Source organism: Lycium ferocissimum, chromosome 10 (assembly GCF_029784015.1).
Source record: "Lycium ferocissimum isolate CSIRO_LF1 chromosome 10, AGI_CSIRO_Lferr_CH_V1, whole genome shotgun sequence".
NCBI lineage: Eukaryota > Viridiplantae > Streptophyta > Magnoliopsida > Solanales > Solanaceae > Lycium > Lycium ferocissimum.
In genome coordinates, this window is record NC_081351.1 from 12,882,714 (window position 1) to 12,897,608 (window position 14,895).

The window sequence follows — 14,895 nt, forward strand, 5'->3', positions numbered from 1 at the left end:
TGAAGCTTGTGTTGAACAAAGTGGCATTCAACTTCAATGTGTTTAGTGTGTTCATGGAAAACTGGATTACGGGCAATGTGAAAGGCAGCCTAGCTGTCACAAAACACAGAAATGGGCATGGGAGGAGGAACAGTCAACTCAGTAAGCAATCTGACAAGCCAAACAAGCTCTCCCACTACCATTCTGACAGATCTGTACTCAGCCTGCCAGAAGATAAGGACACTGCAGATTATTTTTTAGATTTCCAACTGATGGGGGTATCTCCAGGCAGCACAATATAACTACTAACTAATCTTTAAGACTCCGTGTACGCAAACCTCTGCTTTGAGTCACAAAGATGCTCTAATGGTGTAGTCTTGAGATTTAGACATGAAAATTCTATCAAGGATCACCCAGATACCTAAGGACATGAAAAGCTACTTTTCAAGCCGAGTGTTCTAGGTTGTTGCATGTACTAGCTGAGATGCTAGACACTATAAGCAATATCTAGTCTAGTACCAGTTAGAAAATTTAGTTTACCAATCAACTATCTATAATGAGTAGGGTATGATAATAGGGCTCCTTCACCAGCTTTGAATTTAATGGAGGGGTCCAAGGGAGATGCAACATCAGGCCAACTCGTAGCAACCAAACCTGAGCAAATCATCAACAAATTTCCCTTGAGTGATCTCGACACCGGGGCTTTTGAGAACTCTAAAACCAAGGAAGTAGTGGAGTTTTCCCAGAACTTTAATCTTGAAGGTGTGATGCAAGAATGCTTTCAAGGACTGGATTTCCTCCAGTTGTGTGCCAGTAATGATGACATCATCAACATACACAGCAATAAAAATAATCAAAGCACCTTTTCTTTTATAAAATAGAGAATAATCAAACATAGAGTGCTGATAACCTCTAGACTAAAGAGCATCTGTCAACTTGGCACACCCATTGTCTACTTGCTTATTTGAGTTCATATAAGGACTTATTCAATTTGCAAGCCAAACCTTGTCTGTCCACCACCAAACCTGGTGGAATCTGCATGTAAACTTCTTCATGCAAGTCTCCATGGAGAAATGCATTGTTCACATCCAATTGGTAGATGTCCCAACCCTTCTTTACTGCAATACTAACTGGAGTTCTAACAGTTGTCATCTTGATAACTGGTGAAATGTTTTCAATATAATCTACTCCAGCTTGTTGTGTGTACCCTTTAACTACTAATCTTACTTTATATCTCTCTACACTACTATCAGCCTTGTGCTTAACCTTATAAATCCACCTGCAGCCTGTAGCCGTTTTATCAGAAGGAAGTGGAACTAAGTCCCATGTGTGATTGGTATAAAGAGCTTCAAATTCTAAATTCATAGCATTCTGCCAAGCAGGAATAGTTGCAGCTTCACCATATGAGCTAGGTTCACAATCAAGCGAAATAGTCTTAACCAAATGCTGACTCTCAGGTACTAAGGTACCTAGAGAGATGGAGGATGAAGGAGAAAGGCTAGAATGAAAGGAGAAAAAAAGGGTAGTATCAGCACTGGTGGAAGCAGATGGAAGATTTGTGGTAGAAGTAGCAGGTAACTGGTACTCATAGTCTCTGAGATACTTGGGTAACTTGTGTGATCTAACTGGTCTATAGTTCAAGGAAGTGTTATCAATAGGAGTAGGTAGTAGGGGAGATGTGGTGGTGGAAGAATTGTCACTGACAGCTGGAGAGGTGGCACCAGTAGGTGCTGGATTGGAGTGTGAATCATTCATATTGTTGGTGCTACCTTGAGAATGAGTAGCAGTCTGAATAGGATCCTGGTTTTGGAACAAATCAAAGCTCTGATTATTTAAATCATTGCTAGGTACAGGTGCAGGAAACATATCATGATGACATACAGGAGGTGAAGTGGAACAATTATCATCAAAATAAGCTCTACTAGCTGTAGGAAGAGTAGAAGTAGACAGAGAAGGAAAAACATAAGAATTAGAAAACATCTTTTCAGGGGAAGAAGTCAAAACAAAAGGGAAAATATTTTCATAAAACAACACATCTCTTGAAACGTGTATTTTTCTAGTGGTCAAGTTTAGAACCTTGTAGCCTTTTGTCCCATAAGGGTATCCCACAAAAACATGAGGAGTGGACTTAGGCTCAAATTTGTCTTTATATTTCAATACTGTAGGAAAACATAGGCAACCAAAACTTCTAAGGTGAGGGTGTGTGGGTTGTTTATTGTGTAAGAGCTCATAAGGGCAATGGTTTGCAATGGCAGAGGAAGGAAGTCTATTTATGAGATAGGTAGAAGTAAGTAAACATTCACCTTAGTATGAAAGTGGCAATTTGGACTGATACAACAAAGCCCTTGTAGTTTCAAGAAGATATTTATGTTTTCTTTCCACTACACCATTCTGTTGAGGTGTGTATGGACAGGTTTTCAGGTGTATAATGCCCTTATTTTGGAAAAAGGATATGGATTTTGTGTTGTGAATTCTAATCCATTATCAGTTCTAACAATTTTAATGTTGACATCAAATTATTTTTCCACCATGGTTACAAAGGCTTTGATAATGTGAAGAGCATTACTTTTGGTACTGAGCAGGTGTGTCCAGGTACACCTACTATAATCATCTACTAGAGTGATAAAGTATTTGCACTTATCATGGGTAATTGCATGGTATGGTCCCCAAATATCAATGTGCAAAATCTCAAAGGGTTTGGTGGTGCAAGTGGTTCTTTGAGGGAAGGGTATACTAGTTTGTCTAGCTAGGGGACACACTGGACAAAAAAAAAAGGTTGTTTGGGTGCAAAAGAAACTGGAATGGATTAGATACTCCTCATTTTGACAAAAGGCACATGGCCTAATCTATGATTCCACAAGATGTCTACATTTGCTTCTTGGCAAGAAAGCAGTATTCACAAACAATTCCTTTTTATTTGATGAGTTGGAAACATGTACATCAGATTTCAGACAAGATGTAACAAAGACTATTTACAACAGACTTCAAACAAGATGAAACAACATTCTTTGTAGCACTAGGACTACACTTAGACTTATTAACAGCAGATACAAGGGAATTTGATTCATTACACTGAGATTTATTCATAGAAATAGACTCATATTTAAAGGAACAGATTCTTTGCACAAAGGGACAAGAGCATTTGACATATTAGCAAAGCACTTAACTTTGAATTGGATCTCGAGCAAGAAAATATAAGTCGCCTTGCTACCAATTCTGCAGGCCTCTTCCGTGGAATGGCCCCGTAGAGTAAGCAAGCAAACTTGGTAAATACAATGATACAATTCAATTGTACTGTTAATGAATATATGGATATCAGGTTAAACTTGAAACTAGGAACGAACAAGACCTGTTTAATAATGAACCTAGAACAAAGGACAACATCACCCATTAATGTCACTTTTACTTTATATCCATTTGGCAATGATACTAAGAATGGGTAGGCTAAAGTTCTTGTGTTGGGAAGAATATTTCTATTATGAGTCATATGTTTGGTTGCTCCAAAGTCAAGAATCCAGGTATTTGCATTTGGTTTAGACAATTTACTAGACTGTTCTATCCTGCATTTAATGGGAGCTGCAGCAGTACAAGTAACAATACCTGCAAAATTTACAGCACCTCCATCCATGTTACCACTTCCTGGATCTGTTGTGTTACAAGACTATAAGTTCTCCTATATGTTTAGTAGTTGTCCGTACTACTCTTTGGACAGGTGTTGCATCAATCTACCCTGCTCGCTGGATCCACATCCATCTTCAGCAGTGTCAACACCATCACCATACACATTTGCTGCTATCCTCTTTCCTTTATTATTATTATTATTGCTATTGTTGTTGTATTTAGGATTTGATGGTGGATAGGGACTCTGTGGACATCCATGTATTTTGAAGCACTTATCCTTTGTATGTCCAAGTTTCTTACAATGATCACAAAATAGCCTGGACCTGTTAGCATTATAGTTGTTTCCTCTATAACCAATGTTCACATTCTGGTTGTAATTGGTTCTAAAGCCTCCGGTATTTGTCAAGCTCTGGTTCTGGTAGTAAGGCCCTCTAGAATTGCTACTGCTAGCCCCATTTGAATTTATAGATGCATAATTTCCTCTCACATTACCACTACTTGCTCCACTTATATTCATAGATGCAGATTCAATGAATAACTGATTAGTAGGCGTTACCTCTCTTTCGTTTTCCTGTTGAATAAGAATGGAGAAAGCTTGTGCAATGGTGGGTAAGGGATTCATCATCAAGATACTTCCCCTTACCACAGTATAGACTTTATTAAGCTCCGTCAGGAAGAGAATCAACCTCCTATCCTGTTTTTCTTTCTGCATATTTTCTTTTGCTCCACAGGTTCACACACAAGAACATTGTGCATGTGTATTCAAAATACTAAGTTCCTCCCAAAGCTTCTTCATCCTGGTATAGTAACCAAAAGGATGTCCAATGCACCTTGACTTAAGTCATTGATGTCTCTCTGTAATTGGTACAACTTTGCACCATTTGTTTGATCATACTTGTCTTCCAGTTCCTGCCATAACTCTTTAGCATCATTCACATATTGAAAACTGTCTCTTAAGTCTTTTGAAAGTGAATTGAGTATCCACGAAGTAACCATGTCATCACAACGCAACCATTGATCGAATGTGGCTGCAGTTTCGACTGGTTTGTTACATTTTCCAGTGATGAACCCTACTTTATTTTTTACTGATAATGCCCTAAGTATGCCCCTTCTCCAGGACCTGTATCCAGTACCATCAAACACCACTGGCACTAATATAATGCCCGCACTTTCTGATAGGTGCATGTACAAAGGGCTACTCAAATCGATACTTTGGTTCTCAGGATTCTCTGTGGTTTCAGTCATCTTAAGCGAAATTTTAAGGTTAAAGAGAAATTAGGGATTTTCAAAGGTTTGAAGAAAACGAAGGAACTAGGGTTAAAATTTTGGCATTAAATGGATAGAAAAGTTGAATTGGGCTTGAAATTTGAGATATAAACAATCAACAACAGAATTCACCAACAATCAAAAACTTAGAAATTGGATCTAACTCGAAAAATCGAATAGTTGAGTTAGGGTTGAAACTGAGATAAGAAACAATCAAAAAATTTAATTAGAACAAAACTATAAACATTTGATGAGATAAATGGTACGATCTTACAATTTGGGATTTTTCGATTTCATTCGTTTCTCAGAAGCACACCAAAAAATAAGAAACATGAAATGAGAACTGGATCGATAATTGAATCCAATGCTCTGATACCATGACAGAATGATAAGCTAAGCAAGCTCAAGCTTGGAAGCAACAATGGGCGGATTTGAGAGGAAAAGAGAGGAGAACTTGTATTCCCAATGTTGGGAATTGAACTGACTAACTGTATTGCAAAATATCCATGTTCATACTTATACAACTAATTGTGAGAACACAACTGGCACCAGCTAAGATAAAAATATCCTAACTAACTAACCGACTATCCACTTTAGCCGACTAAACTAATCAATTAACAAACTAACTAAAATGGTACAGTGGACAAAATATAAATTTACAGATGCAACTCTTGTTGAAACTCAATACCCCCCCCCCCCTCAAGGTGGAGGTGAGGGACTTACAGCCGTACTTGCGAAGAAGAGAAGTATGCTTGATGCCTGTTAAGGATTTAGTGCAGATATCAGCTAGTTGAGCATGGTTAGAAATGTGATGCAGTGAAATTAACCCATCTTAAAGCTTGTCTCGAACAAAGTGGCAGTCAACCTCAATGTGTTTAGTGTGTTCATGGAAAACTGGATTACGGGCAATGTGAAGGGCAGCCTAGCTGTCACAAAACACAGAAATGGGCATGGGAGGAGGAACAGTTAACTCAGGAAGCAATCTAGCAAGCCAAACAAGCTCTCCCACTACCATTCTGACAGATCTGTACTCAGCCTCAGCAGAAGATAAGGACACTGCAGATTATTTTTTAGATTTCCAACTGATGGGGGTATCTCCAAGCAACACAATATAACCACTAACTGATCTTCTAGACTCAGGGCATGCAGCCCAGTCTGAGTCACAAAGATGCTCTAATGGTGTATTCTTGAGATTTAGGCATGAAAATTCCCATTGAAGGATCACCCTTGAGATACCTAAGGACATGAAAAGCTACTTTCAAGTAAGTGTCTCTAGGTTTTTGCATGTACTGGCTGAGATGCTGGACACTATAAGCAATATCAAGTCTAGCACCAATTAGAAAATTTAGTTTACCAATCAACTTTCTATAATGAGTAGGGTCTGATAATAGGGTTCCTTCACCAGCTTTGAGTTTAATGGAGGGGTCCAAGGGAGATGCAACAGTAGTCAACTCAGAGCAACCAAACTCAGTGAGAAAATCATCAACAAATTTCCTTTGAGTGATCAAGACACCATCAGTTTTGTAGAGAACCTCTAAAACAAGGAAGTAGTGGAGTTTTCCCAGATCTTTAATCTTGAAGGCCTGATGCAAGAATGCTTTCAAGCAAGCGTGTAATTGAGAAAGCCAAAGCACTTATTTGACCTGAGTTTTAGGTAAAGCAGTTAGAGATCTATGTGTACCTTGCTATTTATTATAGATGTCTTGTAATTTTATCAAATACTAGTACAGTGATTTTATCAATTTACTCTAGCTCGGTTTCCCTCCATAAAATTTTACTGAGTGCCAAATTTGAGATTGTTATTATTTTATTACAATAAACTTGGAGTTATGAAACTAACATAGTAATAATTAGCTGTTTCATAATGTATGGCTAACTTCAACCAATCATAGGTGTATTGTACTATTTATACGTCAAGTCAAGGAATGGTCTTAAAAAGCAGTGAAAATGATCGATCCTTTTTATGTAATTGCTTTTATACATAATATAATTATTGAAAGGGAAGAATTATACTTGGATTATTATTTGAACCCGTGACGAGTTGTATTTATCGATCCACTCGCAAATTTTGAGGTCCTATCGGCGATTTCCTTGAATCTCAAGGGATAGTAACTGCAAATTGCCCTATTACATAGTCTATCGAACTAAAAAACATTCGAAGCTAGGACTAGTGATGGAATTGGAGGGGCACATTTATGTTTGCATGAGTAGCTTGGATGGGGGGAAATAGTGTCTAGTGTTGACACTCAATTTTGACCCTCCTTTCTTCCAATTCACTCTCTTGAGCTTCTGAATTAGTAATAAATTAAATTGTCTTAATTTACTATTATTACTATTATTATTATTACTACTACTACTACTATTATTATTGTTATTATTTACTACTACTAATACTTTTATTATTATTATTATTATTATTATTATTATTATTATTATTATTATTATTATTATTATTATTATTATTATTATTATTATTATTATTACATAATATATTTGATCTAATTTTGAAGCCAAAAGAAATATAAGAAGAATGGATTTTCAAAACAAGAGTGGGCCATTTTATTTACAATCTGGCAAAGCTTTGTAGGTGACCCATTTGATCATTTTTCCATCTTAATTATCAACCCACTTTTCCTTTTTGATCAGCTCAAACGAAGGGCCCAACCATAAGGCCAGCCCAGTAAAATACCAATTAGCTGAAGCCCAACCAATGCATACACATTTTAATTTTCCTAAACCTAATCTCAAAACGAACAGCTGCTTCTTGTCTTCTTCCCCTTTTTCCTATTCCATACAAAAGCATACGTCTCTTTCTCTCCCTCTCCGTTCCTTTCTTCTCTTGGACAAAAAGTCAATTCTTTCTCAGCCTTTTCCAGAAATTGTTTTTCCATTTTGGTGTGAACACTTGAATCCTCTCTCTTTCCTCTTTAATTCTCTCATCACAAGTCAAAGATCATTGAAGAGTATCTCTGCAAAAAATCACAAGATCTTTGAAATCTTAGAAGATGACAAACAAAGGGTGAAGCTTTTCTTCGTCCTAGCATCTGTCAAGTCCTTACAACCAACGTTCAAAACGAACAGATTTCTTCAACTTTAAAATCCCGCCCAAAATCACAAATCCTAGTTTTCTACTCCTATAAATACATCTTTAACTCTTTAGCCAAAAGGGATGAGCGGGGAACGATGGAAAACTATCTCATTTAAGCTATTGTTATTTTTCTACTATTTCAAAAGAAAGCTTTAGCATTTTGCTATCTCTCAATCTCTGCCTATTTCGATTTTATTCAAGGCAGAGTAGATCTGAGACCTGAAGGCCTCGGTTCACTGCACCCAAAAAAGGTCATTACTACTCTCCTTTTGCTTTTTATGTGTTCTAAGTAATATTTGTATTTGGTAGTAGTTTTCTTTTTATCCTGTCATTAGATACTATGAAATAGCTACTGATTCTGTTTTTCCCGTCTGCCTTATCATGTTCTGAGTATGAAATCTTATCCTTTTTGTTCAACATAGTTCCTGGCTAGGAGATATGTATTAGAATTTCTTTAAGTAGTAAGAATCTAGTTTTGCAGTATGTGTAAAACTTTATTCAAAATAGGAACTATGTTCATGTCATATGACTATAGGGACCATTTCTAGTTAAGTATCACTTGTATTATATGTCGAAGAGTCATGAATTAAATTCCTCTCAAGTACTTCATTCAACTGCACAATCTCCTTATCCAGGAACGTGTTCTCATTTGTTAGTTAAAAAGTCCTTTTACTTACTTTAGAAATTATGATTACTAGGATTTTGTATGGTTAAAAGTCATTCTATAAGTCTTATTAGAGATTTCATTTAAAAAATGCTCATCCATTTCAAAAATGATTAAAGGAAATACGTTTGTCGCCTCCAATAATAGCTGAAGTTATGGCCTTCTAACCTCGCTGCTAAAACAGTCGAAATCTTGTCTTTAAGCTTCTTGAAATCCAGAATGATGACTTAGTTGAAACTTGCTTGTCTTATTTTGAAATGTGATTCAATGTGTTAATTTATTTGCTATTAGTTAGTCATTTTTGGTGGTGTCTATTTTCTTCAGAAATTATATCTACTTTTATGTCTATCACCATTAGTCATATCGTCTTATTCGATGTCCTGAATCTGTTCGAATATGCAAAAAGAGATGTCGTCTTCATATCCTTTAACGTTAGAAGCATGTTATGATTTATTACTTGGAATCTGCATTCCTTGGTTCTTTGCTTTCTGTTAAGAGTAAGATTTTCTCCCTAATTTCGTTATTTCTTTCTTTTGCATGAACACTGGAGCCGAAGAGTTTCAGTTTGAGACTCAATGACACCGTTTACGGAGTCCACACTTCATCCCCGTCTATGATCTTAAATTCCCTAAGCGGCGTATTGCAGAACATTGCTATTCCTTATGAAAGCCGGAAATGACTCTTATCATTTTAAGTTACCATCTTTGCTTGCCCGTTGGTGTGATTAATATTTCCATGTGACTAACCTTTATTTGTACTTTGTGTGACCAACTGTTGGACCTTATAATTTACAGCCAAGTTTCTTTGAGGTTTGCTTTAGTTAACAATAGGACTACCTATTTTTTTACATGGAATATGACGCTTAGACGTAGGAAAATTGAACAGATAATTAGTTATCTGTATTTCTCCGAGCTTTATCCTTTAGGTTGGAGTTTGGTTAAATGTTTTCACTGAAAAAATATACTTTACAAATCAGTCTTCATTTTCTACTAACAAAAGTAGTCTTTCTTCGATTAAATGGGTTTTCAGGTCACCAATTTGAGGTTGTATTTGATTTAACAGATAAGAAGCTTTTGTCTTTTATAAAATCATTTCAATTTCTATCCGGTTGTACCAAAAAATGGATTTTCACAATAAAAACATCGATTTGATCTAGCATCTGTACATATTTATTTTATATTTAACACATAGCCTAATTAATTTTAAGTCCGGACGGTTAACCATTTTTAAAGGATGCTTAATACCTTCCCTTTAGATGAATTGAACCCTTACTTAGAATCTTTAAGTTTAGTTGACCTTAAACAGAGTTAACTTTAGACATATAACTTTAATTAATTTTAGGTGTCCTAATTCACCATAAATAATTAGGTGGCGACTCCTTGACTTTAATTAACCTCAGAATTTCCGATATGTTGTTAACCATTTTGACTCTGGTTGAAATAAGGTATAACAGCTTGGCAACTTTGCTAGGGATATTTAGGTTCTAACCATAACGAACTTAGTTTAATTAGGCTTTATGTGCTAACTTAACTACTTTACTTGCTTTAAATTGTTTCACATGCTATAAATTGTTTGCGTGATACATTGTTTGTTTGATATAAATTGCTTGCATGATATATTGTTTTGTTTGATATAAATTGTTTATGTGTTACTTTCTTTGATATAAATTGTCATTCGTTTCACTTTTCTCCATTTCTGGAAATTCACACTATCACATGTACACGCGAGGTGTGTTTTGCACACCTGCAAATTTCTTTCAAAATCCCAAATTTTAGGAGAGTTGGCATATGCGCGGGGTGTCCGGATTTTTCGTGTGATCACGTAGCCTTCTCACTCGAGTTGTCCGCTCGGGAACCTTGCGTCTAGTGTGCCCACTCTTAGTCAACCTAGAGTAGAGCTAAACCAACCCTCTTTATTTGGAGCATACATTTCATGACCTAGGAGGTTTAATACCCTTAGTGTATTAAGCTCATTAGATGACTTTACCCAAACGTCTAAGTGGGTCCACGACCCCAAGTAACACTTATCATAATCTATGTGCATGTTTGAAGGATAATTGTGCCTAAATATTGACCATTCGCTCTAACTAATTAAACTTTAGGAGAGAGGGAATGACTAACCTTTCTATGACAGGTATGAATTTTACATTGGAGTACGTCTTCGGTCAACAACTGACGAGAACCAAGGATATCACAAAATGGAGCCAAGAAATTTTGACATGACAAATTGTATTTACTTTACTTAGATTAGGTAGTGCTTTACGTTGTATTTATTTGAAATGTAATAAATATTACACCACATTTGTACTTTATTTTTGGAAAATAGAATTTGTTTAATTAGCTAAGAACAATGGAATGATGTATTATGGCACATTTTACTCTTCAAACAAACGTTAGGCCTACCTCTGGCACAAAGAGATCACATGCATATTAGGATGCGTTATTGTTGTTTGATATACTTGTTTACATATTTCTTGACAACTTATTTGCCTTTATTTGATGAATTATTTGCTACATGACTTATTTGACTCTATGTGATCATGACTTTACTTAGATATTTTAATATGAGACTAACATCATTTGCATTTTATGTTTTTTTCTTTTTATTTTTTATTACTCCCAAAAGAGTTGATTCGTGCTGATATTCTAATTGGCCGACCATCCTTACTTCACACGGTCAAAGATGTCAATATTACCTTGATGTAGTTGCGTTGTTCAAGGAAGAAAAATTACTATGTCTGATGCAGCCGCATCTATTTCAACTAGTTTGGAAAGCATCATGATCCCTAGTGATCCTCCCGAGACTTCCGAACATAGAACTACTATTCAACATGATGAACACATCGCTCGCTTGACTCAAGAGATTGAGGATCTACATGGAGAACTGAATCGGGTTAGGGACTTGACCAATTTGTCCATCACACTCCAAAGTCCACCTCTTGAACCTAGAGATGTCGCACCAAACCCGCCTTATTTTCCATCACTTGAATCACCAGTTCCTGAAAATTTCCCTCCACAAAATCATGCACCTACCAACAACAACTTACCTCCAATCACCCCCGCAAATCCACCAAATCCATCATCCGTCTATACTCCTCCACAAAGGCAATCACCCACCTACACTACCTATGCTACTCTTAATCCACCACCCGTCAACCCACCAAGTCAATCGCTAGTTCACACTCCTTACGTTCATTTATCCACTAACACTAATCCATATTGAGTTTATGTGCCAATATACTATTTTTACAAATTGTCCTTGAGATTCACCGACTTTGAGAATTGTAGCAGTTTGAAAATTGGGTCTTGATATGTTGCACTGATTTTCTTAAGTTTGCTTGGAGATTGAGGTTGAGTCATCATCTCCGACGCAATAGGGGGTTATTTTTGGGACGGGTCAGGTTAAATGGTGGTGGTGGGGGGGGAGAGACAAATGAATTTAAGTTAATTATTATGTTAACCAATGAGAAGCTGAGATGTGGCTAATGAGACGAGTCAATAAAAAATAATGGTATTTTAGAGCCCAAACATTAATGTAAAGGATATTTTTGGAGGTGGATCGACGGTATTTTAGGCCTTTTCCAATAGTTGAAGGGCATTTTAGAGCCCAAACATTAATGTGAAGGGTATTTTTGGACTGAAAGGTGGATGGAGGGTATTTTAGACCCTTTTCCAATAGTTGAAGGGCATTTTAGGCCCTTTTCCGTTTATTTTATACTTAACACATAGCCTAACTAATTTTAATTCCGGACGGTTAACCATTTTTAATGGATCTTAAAGGATGCTTAATACTTTCCCTTTAGATTAATTGAACCCTTACCTAGAATCTTTAAGTTTAGTAGACCTTAAATGGAGTTAACTTTAGACATGTACTTTAATTAATTTTAGGTGTCCTAATTTACCATAAATAATTAGGTGGCGACTCCTTAACTTTAATTAACCTAGGAATTTCTGATATGTTGTAAACCATTTTGACTCTGGTTGAAATGGGGTATAACATCCAGCACAAATTTTGGTTTATCTTGAGTACATATCACAAATTAAAGTGTATGTAATTTAAAGTGTATTTATATATATTTGTTATGCAATTTAAAGTGTATTTATATATATTGGAGGTAATTTACATATAAAATCCAAATTATTGTTATCTCTATTCTCATAAGAAAAAAATTATACTTTAACACTCTGTTTCTTCCTTAGTAAACTATTTATTCTCACGAAAACAAGGGTAAAAATAAATCAAATTGCACTTCTTCTTTTTTTTCCGGGTTGTCACGCATCGCAGTAAGCAAATCGAAGTCGTTAAATTTTTTTATAATATCGAGTTATCAAATTCCAAAATTAGGTTGTATTGTTTTAATAACTTGCTATTCTCTTTTAATTTCTTTGCTTTTTAATTTGAAAAATTTTACTCCTTGCATTTCATTTATGTGACACACTTTCTTTATTAGTCCGTTCGGAAATAACAACTAACAACTTTGCATTTAAAAAGCTAGAAAAATACACATCAAATAATGTATGCATGTTTAAAAAAAAAAAAAGTTTAGAGCCTCGTATTGAAATTTGGCTTAGCCCACCAATTAGGTTGAGCCACCCCTATGTGCAGGAGTTGCAGAAAATAATTCTCACTTCCTTAATATGTAGTGGAAAATTGATCCTTTTTATGAAATTTCTTTTTTACATAATACAATTACTAAAAGGGAAGAATTATACTTTTGCAAAAATTATATGCCCTATCGAACTAGAAAACATTTGAGAAATCGAGATGGGTGCTGGAATTGGAGGCCATGTTGGAGTAGCTTGGAAGGGGAAAAATAATGTGCAACACAAATTTTGGTTAATATTGAGTATGTATCACAAATTGTCGGCTACTCTAGAATAATTTGCTAAATACTTATTGTGTTTAGGCGGGAAAGGTTACTTTACTAAACAAAATAAGGCAAGAAGCAAAGGCAAGGCAGTTGTGTGAAAGTCATTGCGCCCACATCAAATTCTAAAATCCTTTCTCATTCTTAAACCGCTTTTGGTTCAATTGTAGCTGCTGAAAGATAGAGATTAGATTTCCAAATTAGATTGAGTGCTATCTTTATAAGTGAAGGACATTTTGACCATTTTAATATTATTATAATTATATTAAAGCGTGTCATTTGCTTCCTTGTCCACTACGCTGCATTTACCATTCACGTTAGGAGCATTATTTCCCTAATTACTCATTTGAGTAAATGGATGAATGTGGACATTTGAAATTATATTAAAGAGTCAAATTTACTCTTTGTTAGTGACCATAATAGGCACTAATGATTTCTCCCATATGGTCTTTCATTTCCCCACGTCTGAATATGGCCATTGTGCCTTTTGAAACTTATCTTCCCATTATCACATTTACTATTCCATATTCTCATGGTTTATTACTCCACTCTCCCACTTTTCATCTAATTTATTACAAGGATGATTTTCTTAACTATAAATAGTTAGTCATTCTTTCTTTGTGGGGGAGAGGAAAAACATATTGGAGAGTTCTTGAAAAAGTGAGGAAAATAAAAGAGAGTTTATTTGGTTGAAGGAAGGTGTTCTTTTTTGTGGAGCTTTGGACTCAACATCTTGTCCAGAGTTTGTTGAGTTATACGACGTGGTCGGGCTGTTGTATCCTGGAAGGGACAGGTCAGACAGATTACTGCTGGACCGGTAGATTTGCTGCAGTAGGCTTGAATCTCCTTAAAGAGAGTGAGATATCCGCGCCTCAGCCTAAAGAACATTTACTTATTCATTTTGTTCATTTTATTGTAATTTTCAACCGTAATAATTTGTGGTATATTCACCAACACTAAGCAAGTCAGGATACATGCGATCATGATGAGAATGGACTTCTCCTAGCACAATACTTCATGATGTTTGATCTGCAATCGGGGTAGTATCAAGTACATACGCCAAACCATATCTACTTATAATAATTAGGTGACTTAATAAGGTGGGGATATATATTAGCCAATCATCATCAAAAGATAAAAGTACCAGATGTTGTGTTCTTCAGTATTGATGGGAAGAAATTCTCAAGGAATGGCCTCATTGTTGTCACTCCTCCAGTTGTACAAATTATAGTAATTAAATATGATATATAACTTACACAACGTAGAAATTACGAGTCCGTATTGGAAATTGTCAGTTTTTCTTCTTGGTCACTTATTAACTTTTTTATTTAATTTTTGCATCCGTCTGATTCTCTAGTTCACAAAGGAGTGACACCAATGTCAGATAGTTATTTGTATAATTTCCTAGAA

The 14,895-nt window shown here is 35.8% G+C and overlaps 1 protein-coding gene and 1 long non-coding RNA gene across 2 annotated transcripts; both read right to left on the bottom strand.

The window, feature by feature from the left end:
• Positions 1–4,392: 4,392 nt before the first annotated feature.
• Positions 4,393–4,845, bottom strand: LOC132034614 (uncharacterized). Its single transcript, XM_059425004.1, has one exon. It carries the CDS (start codon positions 4,843–4,845, stop codon positions 4,393–4,395), a length of 453 nt encoding a protein of 150 aa, XP_059280987.1.
• A 9,364-nt stretch (positions 4,846–14,209) lies between these two features.
• On the bottom strand, positions 14,210–14,895 carry LOC132032511 (uncharacterized). Its single transcript, XR_009408488.1, has 2 exons — positions 14,578–14,895; positions 14,210–14,441 (listed from the first exon to the last, which is right to left on the bottom strand). It is a non-coding gene; the product is annotated as an uncharacterized LOC132032511 (long non-coding RNA).